The 23,951-nt window shown below is 38.4% G+C and overlaps 1 protein-coding gene across 1 annotated transcript in view; it reads left to right on the top strand.

Moving 5' to 3' along the window:
- The window catches only part of U2A' (U2 small nuclear ribonucleoprotein A), a 34,471-nt gene extending 11,038 nt beyond the window's left edge, over positions 1 to 23,433 (top strand). Inside the window, 4 exon segments of the mRNA XM_089166131.1 lie at positions 22,382 to 22,555; positions 22,797 to 22,847; positions 23,116 to 23,246; positions 23,248 to 23,433. Of these exon segments, the coding sequence (XP_089022257.1) occupies positions 22,382 to 22,555; positions 22,797 to 22,847; positions 23,116 to 23,246; positions 23,248 to 23,281 (390 nt within the window). The 3' untranslated portion in view covers positions 23,282 to 23,433.
- Positions 23,434 to 23,951: the final 518 nt, after the last annotated feature.

Raw genomic sequence — 23,951 nt, 5'->3', positions numbered from 1 at the left:
TCCGGCAATAGTCAGGTAAGCAGATCGAGACCAAATCAAATAATTTGTTCCATCAAATCTTACCGAAAGAAGATGAAGAGTGGGGTAATGTTTGGAGCTAGTGGGAACAACAGTACCATCGGTAGTTGCCATATTGAAAAGATTGTCTGCATTTTTTCAGTCTTCACCCTTTCAAAAATAACTGAAACGTTGCAGAATGCAATAGCCAGACCACAATTCAAAAGGTGCATATAAGGAACACCATGTATCTCTTCTTCTTCCTCTTTTTTTTTTAATTACAAATAAGTCCCTAGAAAAGATAAAGTTGCAAACAAGTCCCTGAAATTATGCAAATTTACACATAGGTTCCTAAAACTACTTGAAGTTACAAATAAGCCCCTGAAACTATGCAAATTTACAAATAAACCCCTGAATCTATGCAATTTGCAACTAAGTCTCTGAAATTATGCAAATTTGCAATTAGGTCCTGGAAAAATGCAAATTTACCAAAGACACCCCCCTGAAATATCAGTATTGTTTTTCTTTATGTTTTTGGGTGAATAGAACCATAGGTAGAGTAAGGTAGAGGAAAGAAACTTAAAGATGGTTGGACGTAATTCTAGGGTCGAAAGAAGAGATTCAGACACAGGGATTCAGACTGAGACGAAGACGAAAAAAGACAGAGGTAGGCGGTGGTGGAGACTTGCTGTTTGAGATAGAAACCATGTGATTCAGACGAAAGAACCATATGATTTGCTTGAGAAGACAGCAGGAACCATGTGTTTGTAATCTGCGATTTTAACTGCAATTCTTGTAGCAAGAAGCAGCAGCAGCAGTTGTTCTTGTCGCGAGAAGCAGCAGGAAGCGTGGTTTTTCTTCTCTTCTTCTTTCATTCTTTTTTTTTCTTGGTCTTCGAGGCGGAACTGAAACGATAGTGCAGCAGCAGGAACTGAATATCGATTTTTTTCTTCTTCCTGGTCTTCAAGGCGGAACTGAAACGATAGTGCAGCGGCAGGAGCTGAAGAACGATAGTAAACCCAATTGCGATGGTTTGCGATGGGTTTGAAAAGGAAAAAAAAATTCAGAAGGTCCTGTTGGAACTGAAGAACGATAGTAAACCCAATTGCGATGGTTTCGATGGGTTTGAAAAAATTCAGAAGAAGATCCTGATTGAACTTAGGCTCTGATGCCATGTTGAGAAAGTCGATTGTGATAGAATGACTTATTGATCAATGTGATCTCAAGCCCTTTATTTATAATAAATTGGAAACAACACTATTACATAAATACTCTTACTTGGGTAACAAGAAATGGAAATTTACATGAACACAAACTCTAATTTAACTCCTAGTAGAATCCAACAAAACTCAAGTGTCATCATCAAATGATGTTAGTGGCAATCCAACTTCCTCTTGCTGTTGTCTTGGAGATCTAGTTGTTCTAACTGCATTGACTTCAAAGTCCTCGAGAACTTCCACATCATCACACACATCTTCAACATCCATCTCCATGTCTCCTTCACCATCTGAAGAATCCACAACACCGACATCAACATCAGTTTCCCAATCCTACTCTTGTTGCCTCTAGAAAATGTCATTCTTACGTTGGCTCCAAAAGTTGATACTTGAGTCTGATGCAGCACAACCAGAATTTATTGTTCACGCTACAGTAGTATGAACAGTAACCTAGCTGATAATTTCATATTTGGTGGGCCCCAAGTCCAGCTTGCATGGAAATAGATTCAAATTTGGTGGGCCCAAACTCTAGCTTGCAAGGAGATAAAATAGGAATTGTTTTTTGTGGGAGTTCTAGAGATAATTTAGAATTTTGTCATTTATTATTGGGATAATCATGTAATCAAAGTTTTTATTTGGGTAGGATATCTAGGATAAGTTTTAGTTAGTTTTAGGAATGTTTTAAATTCCTAAGAGTCCTAATAGGATCAGTCTTTTGTTAGTTTTAAATTACCAAGAGTCCTATTATAGTTGTTTTCGTATAAAGTATGTTTGTTTTGTTATTTAAACACTTGTAATCAGCTTATTGAGGATGGAATGAAAATATATGAATTGAAGCTTTAGCTTTGTGCCTTTGCAGCAGCCCCCCTCCTCCACCTCCTTTTCTTCTTTTTACGAATTTCTTTTCCCTCTTCCCCTTCTTCAAGACTAATTCTTCTAAGATTCTTCCTTTTTCCCCTTTACTTCTTTATCCTTCTTTCTACTTTATTCTGTCCCCCATTAGAGCCCTAGTTGGTTGGTTGCCTTGAACAGTTGCGGATACCCATTGCCTTATCAACATTGCTCAACCTGAGTTCTTCATTGGTATGTGTTAAGCCCCCAAATTCAGTAGCTCAACAATGGCGGATCAACACCAAAAAGATAGTAGAAAATACTAGTTATTTATTATAATGCTGAATCAAAGAACAAAGCACGCTACTAGCAGTAGGTGTCCCTACAGCTACCCGAGAGCATTAGCCCTCACCCTTATTTCCCTTGATAACTAAAAACATGGAACTAACCTACTACTCCTTCCCAATATTAATAGTAAATACTTGCCTACAATAACCCACCGTAGAATCATCCCAAATCTATTCCTATAAGGCAACCTGAACTTCTGAATCTCCTTTGAATCTCTCAACCGTTTCCTTCCCTTCTAGATTGTTGATCAACCGATCTTGTGGATCTCCTGCCTTGCTTACGAGTATAGATTCGTGAAATAAGGGGCTTATCAATACTCCCCCCCCCCCTTCACCTTTTCCTCAAGTTGAAAGTCTGAAAATTGGGATTGCATCTCATAAAAAGGCTCCCAAGTATTTTCACATTGAGGCAGCCCTTTCCATTGAATCAAAACCTCTAGCACCCCTTGAGGAGAGAAACGAAAGCTGACCAAGGTTTCTGGGGTGAGCAGTAACTCGCCGTTCCCCTGCAAACAAGACAAAAGTGGCTGTGGAGTGATATCCTGGCCAATTGCTTTCTTCACTGTGAAACATGAAACACCGGATGGATTCTTGAATCAGCAGGTAAACGTAGACGATAGGCAGCTTGTCCCACTTGCTCAATGATCTGGTATGGCCTGTAAAAGCGATGGCTGAGTTTTTCATTGGGTCGTTTGGCAAGTTTGTGGAAGCGATAAGGCTGAAGTTTAAGGAAAACTGCATCCCCCACTTGATAATGCACCTCCCTGCGATGGGTAACTGCTGAAGCACGCATCTGATCTTAGGCCACCTGTAGGTTTGATTTGAGGTCATCCAACACTCGATTCCGCTCCCCAAGGAACACATCGACCTCATGAACTTTTGAGCGGCCATCCTTCCAACGCAAAAGAGATGGTGGGGCACGTCCATATACAACTTGGAATGGAGTCATTTTAGTGGCTGAATGGAATGTCGTGTTGTACCAATACTCCGCCCACGATAGCCAATGAATCCAATCCTTTGATTGGCGAGCGCGGAAGCATTGGAGGTAAACCTCAAGGCTGCGATTCACCACCTCCGTTTGGCCATCCGTTTGAGGATGGTAGGCACTACTGAACTTCAGGTTGGTGCCTGCCAATTTGAAGCTCCAGCCAAAAGTTACTTAGGAAAACGCGATCGCGGTTAGAAACAATGGATCGAGGGAAACCATGCAACCGGATGGCTTCCTTACTAAACAAGATAGCCACATCCTTGGCAGAGTAAGGGAAAGAGCAAGGAAGTGAGTGTATTTAGAGAGACGATCAACTACGACAAGCACCGTATCCCCACCCTTAGTCTTGGGTAGCCCATCAATAAAATCCATACTGATATCCTCCCAAATGTGTTTCGGAATCGGCAGAGGTTGAAGGAGACCAGCGGGCTTCATGGCTTGATATTTACTGCGCTGACAAGCAGCACAACTAGCCACAAAATCTCAAACAACCGTTTTCATTCCTACCCAATCTACCACTGTTGCCAATCGCTTGTAGGTTCACTAGAACCGTGAATGCCCCCCCATTGGTGTGGAATGATACTCTGCAAGCAGCTTGAGAATCAGTGGTGATCCCTCAGGTATGACTAACCTGTTCTTATAAAGAAGTGTCCCCTGTTGAAGCTGGTAATTGGGGTGGTCCTGAGATCCCTTCAACAAAGCCTGAACAATCTTCCGGTAGCGGTTCGAGGCGTGTACTGCCTCATCTAACCCTTTTCTCTTTAGCCATATGGCTGTGGATATAGAGTAGAGCTGCATGTTGCCATCCGACTGGCATGAGATGGCGTCGGCCGCTCTGTTCTCACTACCCGGACAATAAAGAATTTCAAAATCAAATCCCAACAGCTTCATAACCCACTTTTGTTGATCCGTTGCAACGACATGTTGATCTAGCAAAAATTTCCGACTTTTTTGGTCAGTCCTCTCCTTGAAGTGTCTCCCCATCAAGTAGTGACGCCATTTCTGGATGGCCAATACTATTGTCATTAGTTCTTTTTCATACACGGACTTGGTCTGTGCTCGAGAGGACAACACCTGACTCCAGTAAGCGATCGGGTGGCCTTCTTGCATTAGTACCGCAGCTAACCCAAATCCGGAAGCATCCGTCTCTACCAAAAACTCCTTTGTGAAATCTGGCATAACTAACACAGGAACGGTAGTCATGGCTGTCTTCAACGCAGTAAACGCCTTTGTGGTTGCTTCACTCCATTGAAATGCATCTTTTTTCATCAAGTCAGTGAGTGGTGCAGTGATCTTCCCGTAATCTTTGACAAATCTATGGTAGTACCCGGTTAACCCCATAAATCCTCAAAGGGCCTTAAGGTTCTTTGGTTGGGGCCACTCCACCATACTTTTGATTTTTCGGGGCTCGGTTGCCACTCCTTTAGAAATGATGTGCCCTAAATAGTCCAGTTTGTCAACTCCAAACATGCATTTTTTTTTGGTTGACTACAAGTTTATGTTGTGTGAGCAACTCAAAAGTAATGCGCAAGTGACCCACATGCTCCTTCATGTTCCTGCTATACACCAGAATATCATCAAAAAACACCAAAATGAATTTTCGTAAATGCTCACGAAATACCTCATTCATAAGTGATTGGAATGTGGCTGGGGCATTCGAAAGCGCAAATGGCATCACGGAGAAATTCATAATGTCCATTATGGGTCCGAAAAGCCGTTTTTTCCTCATCCTCTTCCGCCATCTTGATCTAATGATAGCCGGATTTTAAGTCAAGCTTGGTGGACACCGTGGCGCCTCCTAATTCATGCAACAATTCATCGATTGTTGGAATAGGGAATTTGTTAGGAACGGTAAGCTTATTTAAAGCCCGATAATCCACACAGAACCTCCAGCTTCCATCCTTCTTTCTTACCAGCAAGATCGGACTAGAGTAAGGACTTACACTAGGCCGTATCAAACCTGCAGTCAACATTTCCTGCACTAACCTCTCAATCTCGTTATTTTGTGAGTGTGGGTAGCGATAAGGCCGGATATTAGGTGGTGTACTTCCTTCAACTAGTCGTATCCGGTGATCCTGTGGTCGCTGAGGTGGCAACCCTGTGGGATCTTCGAACAAATGTACAAACTCGCCTAACAGACTTGATACAGCCTCATTCACCTGGATTTCCCTAGCTTCCCCTTCTGTAAGTTGAGGTTGCAGCCGGTAGCTGTCACCACCTGCCCGTACAGATTGCAACATGTTTTTCAATGTTGTTTCCAGCCTTAATAAGGTCGGGTCTCCTCTCAGCTTTACTGGTCGACCTTGCCATTCAAAACTCATAGTTCTCGGACGCCAATTACTTCGTACCTCTCCTATTGTTTGTAACCATTCGACACCCAGGATGGAGTCAATACTGCCCAAATTGAATGGGTAAAAACTCTGTACAAAAATCTCACCACCCATGTTAATCGATACATTTCGACAAACCCTAGTCCCTTTGTTAATTGTGCAGTCTCCCAAAGCTACTTGAAAGTCCTTTTGTACTTCCAGCCCTTACGGCTCCACTAGCTCTTGTGCGATAAAATAATGTGTTGCACCACAATCAACCAGAATGATGACATTGCAGCCGTGGATCTGCCCTTTCAGTTTCAGTGTATGAGGAGAATCGATTCCTACAAAAGAAGTGTGAGAGAGCTTTGTCTCCAGCAGTGGTTCGGTTTCGACTCCTCCATCGTCACCGATGGTCTCTGCCGCAAGATCTGGCTCATCTTCATCGTGTAACAGCAATAGCTTCAATTGTTTCAGAGTACACCGATGGCCCTTGGTATATGGAGCGTCGCACCTAAAGCATACACCCTTGTCCATTTTCTCTTTGATTTCCTCTTGGGACAACCACTGCGAACGACTGGTGTTTCCCACCGTTGAAGTCGCTGCAGATCGAGAATGAGAGGAGGAAGACGATGGTTCAGTTCTCTGGTTTGGGTGAACCGGTATGTTGCTCCCTTGGTTCGTTCCGATTCCTTGGTTGGACCTGTGATGTGTTCCGGTTCCTTTATTATTGTTATGGGTTGGGCCCAATTGAATATTTGAATGTAGTGTTGGGTCGGGCTTGGGCTGATTGAATGGGCTGGGCCCAAAAGCTTTCTTATTGAACTTACCCACCCAGTTTTTGGCTTCCACTGCTTGGGCCAGGTCCATTATTTGGCCCAAAGTAGTGGGTCCTAATAACCGAACTTCAGCTCTTATATCTTCGTTTAACCCAGCGAGAAAAACACATTTTAACCACTCATCGTCTACAGCTCCGGCAGCCGCCGTAAGGAGCTCGAATCCATCTCTATATGCTTCAAACGTTCAAGTTTGTTTATGGGTGATCAATGCCTCTTGGGGGGTCTTCATCTGCGTCAAACTCAACCTTTGAATCATTGCTTCTTTTAGTCCTTTCCATGATAGCAACGGTTGCTGAAGTTTGCGGAAGCATATCCATCCCAACGCTGCTCCTTCAAAACACAGAGTTGCAGTTCGAAGTTTCTCGCCTTCGCTCAATCTATACAAGTCGAAATATCTTTCAGCCCTTGCGATCCATCCCATAGGGTCTTCTCCTAGAAAAATCGGCATTTCAAGTTGCTTGGGGAGAAAATATCTCGATGTTTCTGCTGTACCCATTCTCGTGTCGTGATCTGGTGTGCCTTCGTTTTCAATTTTCTCTGCTGTTAGATTATCGACTAACTTCCCTTTTGAAAACATAAATCTCAGTTCTTCTCTAAATTCATCATTGGTCTTTTCTCCCTTTTCTATCTGTTGTGCTAAGATTCCTACCTGTCCTTGTATCTCTTTCACGATCGTTTCCAGTTCTTCTACCCGCTGCTCCATTCGGCTCTTTGCCATTCCCTTGGAATCGATTAGCTTTGATACCAATTTGTTAAGTCCCCAAATTCAGTAGCTCAACAATGGCGGATCAACACCAAAAAGAAAGTAGAAAATACTCGTTATTTATTATAATGCTGAATCAAAGAACAAAGCACACTACTAGCAGTAGGTGTCCCTACAGCTACCCGAGAGCATTAGCCCTCACCCTTATTTCCCTTGATAACTAAAAACATGAAACTAAACTACTACTCCTTCCCAATATTAATAGTAAATACTTGCCTACAATAACCCGCCGTAGAATCATCCCAAATCTATTCCTATAAGGCAATCTGAACTTCTGAATCTCCTCTGAATCTCTCAACCGTTTCCTTCCCTTCTGGATTGTTGATCAGCAGATCTTGTGGATCTCCTACCTTGCTTACGAGTATAGACTCGTGAAATAAGGGGCTTATTAGTGTGTATTGGATTATTGCCACCTTGGTCAACCATCCACTCACTACTCCAATGCAATTCATTTGTCACAAGCGGATCATAATTTTTGTTATCTTTGTGCCGAAGCCCAAACCTCTGTTCAAGCCTCTGATTGTATTGAATATAGACAAGGTCATTCAAGCGCTTGTGTTCCAACCTATGCCTCCTTTTGGTGCAAATCTGAATTTGTAAGCATTAACATTGTATTTAGTAAATAGTATGTTATTTCTAGTACTTATTGTGAAGGATTATAGAAAGTATATGGTCCTATCTCTACTTACAAATTCAAACGTGGTCCAATTGTGCTCACAATTAGAAGATGAGCGGCATAGACCTAGTATGCGTATTGCAAGCTTCTTAAGCTCAAGAAAGGAACATCCATGTGTTTTCCACTAAGAAACTAAAAAGGGAAAAAGAAAAAAAAACTAGTTATATAATTTATGGGTTGTTACTTGGACTTTAAATTGTCCTTTGCTTAATTGCCATATTCGAGGCCAAGAAAAGTCGACCTTCTCTGTAAGCTTTAGCCTATCTACAAATCTTGTCTTGTAAGGCTACATCAGGAACTTGCCTTTGCACGACTTCATTGAGATTCGTCTGTGCCTCTTTTATGACAATTTTATCCTCTTAAATAGTTTCTTTAAAGTGAAATTTTTTTCCCAAGGTTAAGAAACAGCGCACCAGCTTACAAAGGATGCTCCGTGTGAGTCTCTCCCAATGCTTGTCAACAATTTTTATGCCTTTTTTCCACATTCTTTCTTTGCCCCTAAAATTATCATTTATAGGTTGTTTTGCTTTTCTTATGAGAACATAAACTTTAAGCAAAGCAAACTTCTCATTACCGTCCACAATCCTTAAGAAAGTAAGAAGAGAGTTTGAAGCTCGAAAAAAAGTCTTACATTGCATTACAAAATACTTTAGCAAATATGTTTTCTTCTACTCTCTTCCCTCCCTTTGTGTTTGCCAAAGGAGACTTCTTCCAATCTTCAGAAATGAATAGGGCCCTTAAGGCATCCTTGTGCTGAAACAAATTCTGAACTGTCAAAACTGATGTTGCAACTTGCAAGTCTTCTTACACCAGCCTTTGTAAGATCATAGCCATTTGTTTAGGTCTCATTGCTTTAAGAAGGTGACTGTGCCTATAGATGAACTTTATCACATTCCTTACATTAGCTATCACAGTCTTATAAGAATTGATATTGCCTTTATCCTCCAACATAAGATCAAGGCAATGGGTTGCACGAGGAGTCCAATATAGCCTCTTCCTCTTCCCCATCAATAACTTCCCAGCACCGTTGTAGTTGGCAACATTGTTGGTAATGTAACCCTGAATCTAGGGTTAGGGGTAGTTGAGTAATTTTCCCTGATTCTTAGAGTTGCTCAGGATTTCCAGCAAGAGGGAACTATGTTTCAGAGGTTTTGTCAGGGTATTCTAGGGCTTAATGTAATTGGGATCTGAATCTTACTGCAAACTGAACCCCAGAATTGAAATTCAAATTTAAAGTGGAATTAGGGTTAATGGTAGGTTTCAGCCATGGTGGGTTTGGGGTCTGTTTTGCTGGTGCTGAAAATTCAGAACTGGTTTCAAGGATTCAGAGGGTTTAAGGGAGGTCTGTTACCTAATTTAGGGTTTCCTTGGGTTTTAAAATTTCTGCAGAATTCACCCAAGGTAGAAGATGAAGTGCAGAAATTTCTGTGCTAGGAGAAATAGGGCTGAATTGAAGGAAGTAATAATAGGGGTTGCTCCTAGCGGTTAATATGATTCTAATGGAGGTTAAAGAGGGCCTAATAGGTGCTGGGAAATGAGACTTAATGGGGGGAAGGGGTTTGCTGTATCACAGGGAAGAAGAAAGGGGATAGGAGGGCTACGGTTTGGCGCGGGGGGGGGGTTGTTGGGCTTAGCTGGAACTGAAAGGGAAGGGGTTTTACTTACTTGGAAGGCTCGCTGCTGGTGTTAGAAAGAGAGGAAGATCACTCAAATTGTAGAAACACCGTACACAGAACCGGCCGCAGGTCACCCCTTGGGATCTCATGGCTTCTCTCAAGTCTATTCTCAAATCAAGCTACTGAATACATCGACTCTAGGCTATTTATAGCCTTCAAAACAAAACTGACTCAACTTCGGATTCCTTAACTGATGGGGATCCAACTAACTTAATACTTGGACTCTTAACTCTTTAAGTAATAAAAACTTATTAATTATGGACTCAGATAATTAAAAGATAAGAATACATTTGGACAAGGAATCTTATCTCAACTAAGGTGCAAAATTTTGGCAAAACCAGGGGTTTCGCTACTTGGCAAAACCTCTGAAACTTATTTGAGGTCATTTTGGCTTGGTTTTTGGTGTCAGTCTAATTTGAGGCCAATAAACACATTGAGAGTGCTATTTTGGCCTAAAACATCACCTAAAGTGGTGTTCTTGATCGGCACATGTCCGGCTGTATGCGGGCGAAATTGGAAGTCTGGAACATGATTTTAAACCAATGTAGATATGCAAAGCTGCGAGAGAACTCAGAGATCTTCATTTATTTGCAAGAAAAAGACAACTAAAATTCATTATACAACTAGTGAAGTAGTCAAGCAAATATGATGTACAATAGTCAACAAGTACAACTATGACCTTCATTCCAAGTATTGTGCCTCGGTGGATCCATCCCTGCTCTAGCCAAAGTGTGCTGCTATGATCATCTTGTCATGCCAGTTTACATAGTCAGCCACTCATCCCATGACATGTTATCTGATGGTTGTTGAGGTACGCACAAACTACACCTCTATAGGTAACACCATCACCAAGTGCAAGAATAGTTCCATTTGGCAGGTAATGAGAATAGGGATAAGGAAGAGGCTCTGTTAGATGTGGTGGTGCTAGTGCATTTGGTGGTGGCATACTGACATCCTCCTAGGAAGGCCATGACTGTATGGTAAAGACGTAACTTTCCCCTGCAAATAGAACAACTGTATCTTTGAGCATGAAGGACAGAAGATCATAGTCCCACCATTGAATCAAACCCGTGGCAGCTTCAAAACCCCATCCCCTGTAGTTCCCTATTCCCCAGCCCCCATGACATCCTCCACCCCTCTCTAGGTTTCTGATCTACTCTTAATTTTCCAAGTAGCCCTGTTCTCTTAAGTCTGAAAATTCTATTGCACTTCATCTTCTTCCTCCAAAATTTCTGCAACTTATTTTCCAACTTCTGAAACCTAAACTTACGTCAATGCAGACCCTCCCCTAAGTTCCATAACCCTTAAACAAGGTCTTAAAATACAAGACAGCAAGTATAGCCCGTTCCATAACTGAAACCCCCAAAACCCTATATTCTCAGATTTTTGTTAAAATTCAGTCTGGAAATTGTGATACAGCAAGGTGTCAGGTGCGAAAACCCTCCCTACACAGCCTAGAAAGTTGGTTCACTATGCTTGTTACATTATTACAACAGAATACAGCAGACCATTTCTCTGCTACAAAATAACACATCAGATTTAAAAAAACAGAATATTACCAATACAGCAGAATTATTTCTCATTAATCTACAATTTCTTTATAATAAGTGCCTGTTATTCCTCGAAAGTCCAAACTCAAAACCCATTATCTTAAGGCACAGTTTTCCTTCAACTAAGAAAACCAAGTAACCAACATCAAAGAACAAATTGAACCACAGCAGAATGACTTTGCCTAATTAAGTAATTAACCCACCTTCAATTCTCACTTAACAAATGCATAATTTTGAGGTATTACTAGTTTATACCAAAGTTAAGATTTGTACTAATCAAAAAACAAGGCTGAGCAGGCTATTGTTCCCAACTAAACAATAGACAAGACATACATAGTCATCCTTACAGCCGAAACCATAAACCTTAACAATTTAACATAATGTAAACCAAATCAGAAAATCCAAGATTATTCAGAATCTCAGATTTCAGAATCCATAGACAAACTAAAAGTAGCAATCTAGCACAAAACAACTCAACAACAACAATCCAAAAAACCAAAGGGTAAATCAGTGAAATTAACAAACAGTATGCAACCGGGGTGGAGGAATGAACTGATTTATTCGTGGAATGTACAAACCAAAATCCACAATCAATGAAAGATTAAATACAATAGCTCATATGCAGACTACAATCAGCAATCAGCATAAACCTGCTGATGACGAAATTGCCCCTTTGGCCAAAACCCTTAGTGGGGCCCACAACATCCACCTAAGAGCCTCCCTAAGCTGGACAAATCCTCCAGGAGGGGTATTTTGGGTATTTTCAGCCCTATTTAGTTGCTAGAATTTAATTCAAAAAATTCAGTTATCTTTTGGAGTCCAATTTGCTTGTCTTGATTTGAGTTGGTAGTTGAGTCCTCAGTTCTATTAAATGCTAGCACATCAACTAGAGTTGTAATTAAATAGAATTTAGCATGTGCATATTAGAGTTTTTAAGTTATTTAAACTTTTATTTGAGCATGTGTCCATTAGGGAACCTTAGATCTTTTAATTTTCAGTTCAACGGTTGTGATTTTTGTGTGGGATCCTAATCTATAAAGGAATCCCACTTAGTGTTGAGTTCTTTTTAGTAGGCTGTAAATTAAGGCTTACTCTTTCTTTGTAAGTGAAGCTGATTATTGAATGAGAAGTTATTGAGTTGAGGACTGTGGTTCCTGTTTGAGGGGGCCATGGCGGATTTTAGTCAGTTCTTCAAGCTTCAGCACCCTTCTTCAAGCTTCTTCAATCTCTTCCAACTCTCTACAGCCTTCATCAAATTTCAGCAGCCATTGACAACAATAGCAGCCTTCACAAGTAAGTACAGCACCCCCACTCCCTGCCCTCACCTCCCTCCCCGCATCACAAGCCCTAGAATACCCCTCCCCCCGCCTTTCCCTTGCTGCCCTAACCTGGAGGCTACCTACCCCAACCCCTTTACCTTGCAGCCCCTCACCCTTATCCTTTCGATCACCTTAACCCCTCCCTTGCCCCTCCCCTGTTTTGTGCAGCCCTATCCCCATTGCTGCTGCATCACAGAAGCAGCTGTCTCAACCCCCCCCCCCCGACTCCCTTACCCCCTACCCCTAAACCATATGACCCTCCCCAGCCTTGCGACGGCCCCCCTCACTCTCCCCTCTCGAACTCTCTTTCCTTCCCCTCTCTGACTTGCGGCAACCAAGAAAAAAGAAGGAAAAAAAAGAAACAAAAGGGAAAATGGAAGAAAGAAGTCAAAGGTTGACGGAGATCTTCATTCCCAACCCATAGAAAATTAGTTAATCCTAACTTGTCTCTAGTATCTTTCCATCAATTCTTAGAGATCCAAATCATCCAAAAACTTTCCCATAATATTTTACCATTATTTGTTGGAAGGTTCTAGGTGAGTCCTTAAATCTAGGGAAATTATTCTAGAAACCCTAACCCTAAAATGGGGTTCACATCACCAGCACAAGCAAGTATTATATGTTGCAGGGGAAAAAAAAACCTCATGTCACTTGAGAAGAAGAAGTTGCTAGAGAGTGGCTGCTAGAGAGTGAGAAGAGTGTCAAGATAGAGAAGTCGGAGACTTGTAGAGCCGCTGCAAGTTGGCTCTACAAGCCCAGGCTTTTGTTTTTGTAACAGAGCTTTTTTCAAGGAAAACGAGGGGGAAAAAAGGTCGCTCAAGAGCCTTACCTTCGCCTGAGAACTTCTTAGTGAGAAGAGTGTCAAGACTAAGTCGTCGGAGACCTGCAGTGCTACTGTGAGTTGCTGCTGCAAGCTTGCTAAGCTTTTTGTTTTGCAACATAGCTTTGAAAAAAACGAAGAAGAAAAGAGTCACCACAGAGACATACCTTCGCTTGAGAACTTATTGAGAAGAGAATCAAGATAGAGTTGTTGGAGACTTGCAATGCCACTGTGAGTTGCCGCTGCAAGTCTACAAGGCTTTTTGGCTTTGTGACAGAGCTTCTTTTTTAAAAAAAAAAAGGAAAAGAAAAAAAGAGTTGCCAGAGAGAGTACCTTCGCTTGAGAAGACAGCCAAGAAAGAATCGTCGAAAGTTGCCATTGTTAGGGTTAGGGTTTAAGCACGAGGTTGCTTATAGCATTACACCCTGAGTATCTAGATTGAAATACCCAGGCCGCTGCTTCCAACTAGTATTTATAGAATAATACTGAGTTCTATTGTTAATTGGACTCTCCCACTAAAGCCCATTTCACCGTTAAATCGTAACTAATCTGATGGCCCATATTAGAACATAAGTTGGGTATTACTCAAATACCTCAACAATAAGTTGGGTATTACTCAAATACCTCAACATAAGTTGGGTATGACTCAAATACATCAACAATCTCCTCCTATGTTCTACATATGGCTCTAGCATTAGTCCCAGAAATGTAATGTTCAAACTCAATATAGAATCATTCACAACTTTCCAAAATTGAATAATATCCAATGAAATTCAAATGAATACTTTAAACCAAAATCATCATTTTAGAATAAATCTAAACAAAATAAAACCAAATTAAGGTTCTACATAAACTATTTAATTTGTATGGACAATTAATAGTTCCTTCTAGCCTTGAACGATTTTACTCATCAAGTAAATCATCATCGTCGAGCTCTAGATTAAGATGCTCTACTCCATTTTCGTCATTTCCTGTAAATTGTCAATGAATTCATAAGAATATGAATCCAATCATTTAAACAATATATATATATATATATATACAAGTATCTAGTTCTACTAAAAGAATTTAGTACATTTCTACATAATGACTGAAAAAACATTTGCATTCTCATCAAGTTTCTATGCAAGAACAAGATCTAAATGGTTTCTTTTACAAAGATCATTCCATGTTTATATTTGAAATGTTATAATCATCTTGTCCAACATAGTTGTTCATTATATCATCAAAATTGGGATGATAAATCTTTCTATGGAAGACATATCATCAGATGTGGAATGATATATAGATATCAATAACATCATTGAAATATATTAACAATTTTCATATTTATTGTTTGGAATAATAAGGTAATCAAGCTTCATATAAAGGTTGCTACATCATCAATATGGAATGACTTCACAAAGCTTTATATTCCACAATCTTACCAAATTATCTGAAATATGTACATTGTCATGAATGTTAACAATGGCTAGATCATATTCGAAATAACTCAAAATAACATAGAATTTTGGATTAAGACCTACCTATATGGTCTTTATCCCCATTTCCCCCACAGTTTTGAATGTTCGATCTTTGTCTAATCCCTTTGTAAGGACATCTGCCATGTTCTTATTTGATCTTACATCAATCAAAGAGATCACTCCTTGTTCAATAAGATAATTCAGCACGGCCTGTCTTAGCCTAATTTGTTTCCTCTTACTATTATAGAGTGAGTTATAGGCTATCATTGTCGTTGTTTAATTATCATAGAACAAACTTAAAGAGGTTACCTTCAAGTTAACCAATGGAATATTCAGGATCAAATCTCGTATCCACTCTGCCTCATCCCCTGCTGAGGCTAGAGCATATAATTCTGATTCCATAGAGCTCAGAGCAATGCAAGTCTGTCTTTTAGATTTCCACACAACAGCTACTCCACCTAGTGTAAAAATATAACCACTAGTGGATTTGTTGTTTCCTATATTTGAGCACCATGATGCATCAGAATATCCTTCCAAAATTGGAGGATGTCCAGTATAGCAAAGGTTATAGCTTGTAGTACCCTTAAGATATCTCATTAACCTTTCGAGGGCAATCCAGTGCTCTGTACTAGGATTACATGTGAAGTGACTCAGCATGCCTATTGTATAGGCTATGTCTGGCCTAGTGCAACTCATTGCATACATGAGACTACCAATCAGTTTAGAGTCTAATTGATTCACAGCTTTACCATTATTCGGTACAAGCTTTTTGTTATAATCATATGGTGTCTCTACCGGTTTGCATCCACTGTATCCCCATCTAGAAAGTAGTTTTTCGATATAATTGGATTGGCTAAGAGTAATTCCTTGCTCAGAAAAGCTTACTTTCATACCAAGAATGGTGTCTACAACACCAAGATCCGTCGTGTCAAATTCTTTAGCTAAGGTTACTTTGATGTCACTTACTACAGAATAATCAGAACCAAGAATAAACATGTCGTCTACATACAAGCAAATAATTACAACCTTATTCGACATAAACTTATAGTAAAGGCATTTATCAGAGTTACCAGTTTGAAACCCAAGCTTTTTACTGTTTTGTCAAATTTTTGATGCCATAATTTAGGTGCTTGTTTAAGACCATAAAAAGATTTGTTTAGTTTACAAACATTATGTTCGAGACCTTTCATGACATATCCTTCAGGTTGGTTCATGTAAATTTCTTCAATTAGGTCTCCATTGAGAAAGATTGTTTATACATCCATTTGATGCCACAACATTAGTGCTCAATAGATGCCAAAACAAGAAGAATTCTAATCGTGGCTAGATGGTAGACTAGTGAGTAGATATCAAAGTAATCCACCCCCATTGACTTGAGTATAGCCCTTAGCTACTAAATGTGCTTAAACCCTAACCCTAACAATCTTAATGCAGTAGCAATTTTCTAGAGAAGTCTTTGTTCGATAAAGTCGGGTGATCGAACGCTGCTCGAAGTTATCTGCAGTCTATAGTGAGTAATCCTTCCACACAAGTAAGTGGCTCCCACCATCTTTCATGATTTCTTTTTTGAAGAAATATGTTTTGTTATTAGGGTTTGAACGAATGATATTTTAGGCGGAAAATTAGATAATCCGTATCTCGTTTTTTCAAAAATTAATTATTTAATGTTTCGATCACGTTACATTAACTTTCCTTTAAAAAACAAAGAAATCATCCTGGCTTTACTCGTTTTTGAGAATCGGTAACCCGCTCATGCCTCATGATTACTTGAAAGGAAGTTTACTGACTTGTTTTTCGAGTATTGGCTTTACTCAGTTTTTAATGGCTCGTTTTTCGTGGAGTTACGAAGGTTTGAGAATTTGCTTTTTCAAAGCAAAACAAACATCTTGTTAAATAGTGTTTTGTCAGACATCACTATTCTTGTCTATTTTGGTCACATAGTTTATTTGGATCAATTTGAATAACAAATAAAAGTTGAAAAGTAAACAGTGACGATTTGATCAAAGCGTTTTGTTTATACTTTGACAATTGATTACGGTGATTGAACGCAATTTCTTTTGGAATTAATTGCTATTCTTTAAACCACATGCTATTGTTATTGTACTGTCGATTACGGTATTATTTATCTTCTTAATTATTAAATATCATAATCACAATAAATTATCTTTTTGTGATTTTATTTTTCCAGAATTATAATGGATGCTATTCCAATTGACATGGTTAAACTGCAGACCTTTAATGGATCTGAGTTTAATGCTTGGAAAAGGAAGACACAATTTGGATTAAAATTTTTGAATGTGTTTATACGGTACAAACCTCTTTTAAAGATACTGTTGAGAAAATCGATGAATCAGAATGGACAAGAGATAAGGATTTCTCTAGAGACTATTTGTTGAATGTCCTGTCAGACAGACTTGCAAAAACCTATAGAAGGTTTGAAAGTGCTAAAGAAATACGGGACAACCTGGATGCTCAATATAAGAAGGTGGAAGAATTGTCCAAAACTCATCTAGTGGACAAATTCATGGACTTCAAATTTTTTGAAGACAAAGAAATACTCCCTCAAGTTATAGATCTTGAAAACCTAAGATCCAAACTAGTCACAGAAAAAATAAATGTTTGTGATCAATTTCTTGTAACTTATAACATACCATTAGATACATTTAAAGGCTTTAACAGATGTGAAGTGTGTGCTCAAATAAAAATTACTAGAAAACCTTTTCGTCAGGTTTCTAGAAGCACACAACTTTTAGAATTAATATATTATAATCTTTGTGATTTTAAGAATTTCACAACTCGAGGAGGACAGAAGTATTTAATTACTTTTATAGACGATTTCTCTAAATATTGTCATATTTATCTGTTAAAATCAAAAGATGAAGCATTTGAAAAATTCAAAATTTTTAAGAGTTTGAGTTGAAAATCAGTTAAATTTGAAAATTAAACGACTTAGAAGTAATAGAGGAGGTGAATATTCTTTGATAGAGTTCAAAACTTTTTGTGCCTTTGAAGGTATAATTTTTGAAATTATTGCACCTTACTCATCCTAATCAAATGGCATAGCTGAACGTAAAAACATGATGTTAACAGAAATGTTGAACTCCATGTTGTTGATTGTTGGCATGCCTTCAAGTTATTGGGGAGAAGCAGTACTAACTGCAAATCACATTCTAAACAGGTTACCACACTCAAAATTGACTGAGACTCCATATGAACTATGGCATAAACATCCTTGTAGAATTGACCTCTTAAAGACCTGGGGTTGTATTGCTTATGTAAGGATACAAGACCCAACCTACAATGGAAGGTATTAGGATCAATTAAGCTTGAACTAATATGGTTTATGGTCTCATTTCCTAAATTTAGTTTATACATACCATTAATTAGATAAGCACGTCCAAAGTAATGAGAGATAACAGTTAAAGTTACACTACCACTATGAAAAGAAATACACATGCCAGAATTGCATAAAAGGCTAAGTGAAATTAAATTTTTTTCTAAATTAGGAACTACTTTAACATCTTTTAAAGTTAGTCTCTTACCTGAAGATAGAATCAGATTGTAGTTCCTCTCTGGGTTACCATGGCTGATGCTCCATTTGCAACTGTTACAGTCTCTGAAACCTCGATATTGTCAGTCAACAAGTTCTTATTGTGGCAAACATGACATATAACTCCTGAGTCCAACCACCAATCTAAAGAAATACTGGTCTTGACCTCCTTTGCGCCCACCATGGCTACAAAATGTTTAGGCTCAGTGTTATCAATCATCATGTTGACTTCTTTCTTTTTAGTGTATTCATCATTCCTTTTTGGTAGTCTACAGTCAACCGCCTAGTGTCCCCATTTTTCACAGTTGTGGCAGTTGCCCTTCTTTTTGTTTAAGAGTCTTTTTGGCCTCCAACTTATTCGGTTCACTTTTGTGTGGCTTGGTTTTCTTAGAATTATACTTGGGATGAGTGACCATATTCGCAACAGATTTTTGTCTATTAACCATCTCCAAGTTGTTTCTAAGTCTGTTCTCATCTTCGATTCGTATTAACCGTTTGAGATCATCCAGCCCCACCTGTACCTTTTTCCTATACATCTTAGTCATAAATGAGTGTCAGGTTGATGGTAACTTATAAATAATTGCCCCAACAAGAAATTGATCACAAACATTTATTTTTTCTGTGACTAGTTTGGATCTTAGGTTTTCAAGATCTATAACTTGAGGGAGTATTTCTTTGTCTTCAACAAATTTGAAGTTTGTCCACTAGATGAGTTTTGGACAATTCTTCCTCCTTATATTGAGCATTCAAGTTGTCCCATATTTCTTTAGCACTTTCAAACCTGCTATAGGTTTCTGTAAGTCTGTCTGACAGGACATTCAACAAATAGTCTTTGCAAAAATCCTCATCTCTTGTCCATTCTGATTCATCGATTTTCTCAACAGTATCTTCAAAAGAGGTTTGTACTGTATAAAACACATTCAGATATTTTAATCCAAATTGTGTCTTCCTTTTCCAGGCATTAAACTCAGATCCATTAAAGGTCTGCAGTTTAACCATGTCAATTGGAATAGCATCCATTATAATTTTGGAAAAATAAAATCACAGAAAGATAATTTATTGTGATTATGATATTAAATAATTCAAGAGCATGTGGTTCAAAGAATAACAAGAGCACTTTGATCATGTGGTTCAAAGAATAGCAATTAATTCCAAAAGAAATTGCGTTCAATCACCGTAATCAGTTGTCAAAGTATAAACAAAACACTTTGATCAAACCGTCACTGTTTACTTTTCAACTCTTATTTGATATTTAAATTGATCCAAATAAACTCTGTGACCAAAACAGACAAGAATAGTGATGTCTGACAAAACACTATTTGACAAGATGTTTGTTTTGCTTTGAAAAGCAAATTCTCAAACCTTTGTAACTCCACGAAAAATGAGCCATTAAAAACTGAGTAAAGCCAATACTTGAAAAACAAGTCATTAAACTTCCTTTCAAGTAATCATGAGGCATGAGCGGGTTACCAATTCTCAAAAATGAGTAAAACCAGGATGATTTCTCTGTTTTTCTAAGGAAAGATAACGTAACGTGATCAAAACATTAAATAATTAATTTTCAAAAAAATGAGAGACGGATTATCTAATTTTCCGCCTAAAATATCATTCGTTCGAACCCTAAGAACGAAACAAGTTTCTTCAAAAGAAATCAATAAAGATGGAGGGAGTCACTTACTTGTGTGGAACGATTACTCACTATAGATTGTAGATAACTTCGAGTAGCGTTCGATCACCCGACTTTATCAAACAAAGACTTCTCTAGAAAATTGCTAATGCTTTAAGATTGTCAGGGTTAGGGTTTAAGCACGAGGTTGCTATGAATTGAAATTAGATAATTATAATAAATAACTATGAATCAATTTCTAGCAATGATTCATTTGTCAATCTCTTTGCTAGTTGATTTCATGTTCGTTTGATTGATTCATTCATGAAAAAAAAAAAATTAGATACTTCACATCATCGGTGGCTGAGTTATTATAAAAAAATTAATCTATAGATGATGTCATTCAAATTTCTCTTGAAAGCCTTCTATTTTGAGATTTTACTTAGATTTTCCAAATTAGCATTGTCGATCTATAAAAATTACACTTGGGTGCAAATATAACTTGAGTTGGTTTTCAATTATTGTTTATAGTATGAGGCTCGTACTCATATATACACTCTTAATAAGTTATGAGTTAAACTTATTTTTATGCTTTGATAATTAAAAAACATTTACAATGGTTAATTGGAATTTTGATCGTATGCACTCTAGCTTAAGAGTAATGATTTGTGACGGTAAACTTAAGGCCTATAAAATGTACCCTAGTTGAGTTAGAGTTTTGTTTCTAAGACACCCTAATTAAATCGTATTAAAGTTTTGATTCTAAGTAAGTCAACAATTATTCTCATAAATATTTTTTAATAGAAATGTAGGATGTAAAAAACAACTTAGTTTGTTTTTATTGTAACATATATTAAAAATAAAAAACAATAAATCACTTATTTTTACTAAATGACAACAAAAGTAATAAAAAGAATAATATAAAACAAAGTTGACTCACTGTATCCGAATGATTCAGGGTCAAAATCAAGGATTTGGATCAAGGTTAATTTTGGGTCAATATTAGGATTAAATATTTAAATCCATGGTTAAGTCAAGGTTAAAATCAAGGTTAGGATAAGGGTCAAGATCAGGGCTAAATTCAGGATTAGGACTAGGGACAAATCATGTTTAGAATCATGGATGGGTCTTGTGGGACAAATAGCAATCTTAGGCCCGCCCTTGGCCCTAATTCATGTTGGAATATTTTGGCCCTCACTCACCCTTAGGGCCATAATTTTGAGCCTAGACCTTGTTCAAGCCTAGTGAAGGCCACTGGGGCCAAACTTGCATCCCTAGTCAATACTAACTCAATCAAAAAAATAAATTTAGATACAGACTCTCAAAATATAAAGAAAATTACTGGACTAATTTAATGTCCAAAAGAAGTGGGAAAATGACCAAATTACCCCTTGTAAGGTTCAGGCAGCCCACTTGGGATGCTAGCGGGCTTGGTTCTTGCCCCAGTGTGTTGGTTTGAGAAAAAAAAGGAGGGAGGGGTTTGTCTTGCTTACATCACTAAGGCTGGAATTGTATGGAAATCGTCAAGGAAACCTATCAAACTGAAATTTCAGTCAAAGTAGATAAGTCATTGAAAGGAGATCAAGTCATTACCTAATGCTGTTCAATTTCGAAAGACTGCAGTGATGAGTAGGGGAAAAGAAGTTGGGGTTGGGTTCAATTTGGATATGGCTCATGGGGAAAATCATTGCTGTGGGTTTTCAAAAACTCTTGTTTGCACTAAGGTTTTGCTACTTGATTCGAAAGTCCTGAAAGTGTGGAATGGTTCAACTAAACTGCCCTAGGCATTCAAATTGACCTTCCTTTTTCACTTTCTGGATAGATAAATTGAGCTCTTCCACCCCCTCTATTCCTTCTTATCTTTATTATTATTTTGTAATATTGTGATTGTTATTGTTGTCGTCTCTGGAAATAGTTGGTTTCACAGTGATTTGTATAAGTGCTATAAGTAATTTTGTTGTGCTGTTCGAAATTCCTTTTTGTTGCTTTTCTTATTTAGAATCACTTCTTAAGTGATTACTTCCAAGCATGTTTCTTTCTTGTAGAAGCACTCCCCAGGGGAAGAAAGAAGGATGTCACGAAAAATTTAACTATGAAACAGAAGTGTTAATAAACAGGCCCCTTGGCGTTTTTGATTGTATCATATCGCTGTTTCTGTGTCCTATATGATGGTCAGCTTGTTCTGGAGACATTGTCTCCTTTGTATCTGGAAAATAACAGTTGGGTTATGCCAAGTTGTGCACATTGTCATAATTGAAAAGTAGGCAGTGTATAGAGATCATCTTTCTCATCATTATCCACAAGGGCTTCAGAGCCAAACCAAAGGTTTTGAGTTATTAAGATTATTTTTGCCTGCACTTATGCAATTTTTGTTATATAAGTTGCTATCGCTCATTTTGGTTGTCACTGCTTTGTTGACTTGGATTGAAGGAGAGAATTGAAGCTGAAAACTTATTTGCCTCAAAAGAAGCTGAAGAGGAGGTTAAAAAGGAATCAGTGAAAACATTCATACCAGGGGAGGTCCCAAATGTTCCAGAGCTTCCAAAGGAGGAAGACACACCTAAAGTGGTTCCCCCGACACCAGAGCAAATAATTGCTATTAAGGTATGATGCTTATCCATTTGGGAGGGCTTTGTGGCTATGGTGCATTGATTAGATTGCTTCCTTGAGTGCAGTAAGCTTTTGTCTCTGTTTTCTTTATTCTTCCTACATATTGCCCTCAATATGTACATATATTATTCAACTCAACATGTGTCTCTGTTGCAGCTTTCCAAAATCTTTCTATCAGTAACCTTTTAGAGGTCCACTTGCTTTCAGTTAGTTATACTTCAATCTGTTGTTGCAGGCTGCTATAGTGAATTCTCAGACTCTGGAAGAGGTTGCAAGACTAGAAAAGGTATTATCCTTTTGAGGCTCAGATAGTTTCTATGCGATGATAATCATCTATTGACCATCCTTCCGGTTCTAACTTTTTATTAAATATATATTGAGTCCTTTCTATATCTTCTGTTGCTTTTAATTTGCTTGTACTTTTTTTTTGCTATTTGAATTTTTTTCATGAAGGTGAAAAGGGGAAGCCATTCTTCATTTTTGACTGCACCTTTTCTACATTTTTGTCTACCTTGTTGACCTTTATGGTTTAATTGATAATTTGGCATGAGCAGGCATTGAAGTCAGGCCAGCTCCCGGCAGATCTGAAGATTCCAGATGGTAATACGGTGATAGATGGTGTTGATTCCAAAGAGAAAAACATGGAAGTGGACACTCAAGTTGAAGGTAACAGGGAACAAGAGACTGGATCAACTGGCGAATAACAATCCTACTGGTTGAGAAACTATGTATTGTTCTACCCAACAACAACTATGTATTGTCTTCTCTTATGGTTTGTGAAATCCATTTTATTTTTCTGTGTGCTTGGCAGTTCATTCTGCTGGTTTTTTCTTATGAATTTAGAGATAGACATGATATGTTTTCTTGGTGCATTGCATTTTTCTCGGCTCAAGACAGAAATTTGGTTGGATTAGACAAAGCCGGACAGAATGTTGGCTTCATAAGAATTGGAGGTTCTTTAGCCTACACTGCCTTTCTTTTGTTTTGGTAGGGTGTTAGGTTTGGGGGTGTTGTGTGTGGGTGGGGAGGTAGGGGCCTTGATGTAGCTATCCCCAAAGCATGCCTGTTTTTCTAGGAATAAATCTAGGGTTTGGGTTTTATGCTTGCTGGGCTTTTGATCCCATAGGTTGCATATGTAATATGTCAAAGGTGGGGTGAATTGGTTGAGTGCAAAATTAGCTTCTAGTTTTGGTTTATTTGGCGTTTGAAGATTGAACTGTTTAAGATCCCTTGCTAAGAGTACAATAGCCATAATCTTGTCTCAACTCAATGAGGTCAGTTGACTCAGTTCCATGGATTTTTAAGGGTTTAGTAAAAGATATGAGAATTAACAGTAGTAAATTTAAGCAAATATGAAGATAATTAAGGGGCAGTCAACATGGTACTCCAG

Source organism: Hakea prostrata, chromosome 8, assembly GCF_041222555.1.
Source record: "Hakea prostrata isolate BN-2017 chromosome 8, UWA_Hpros_2, whole genome shotgun sequence".
Taxonomy (NCBI): Eukaryota; Viridiplantae; Streptophyta; class Magnoliopsida; order Proteales; family Proteaceae; genus Hakea; species Hakea prostrata.
This window is presented reverse-complemented; position numbering and strand designations above follow the sequence as displayed.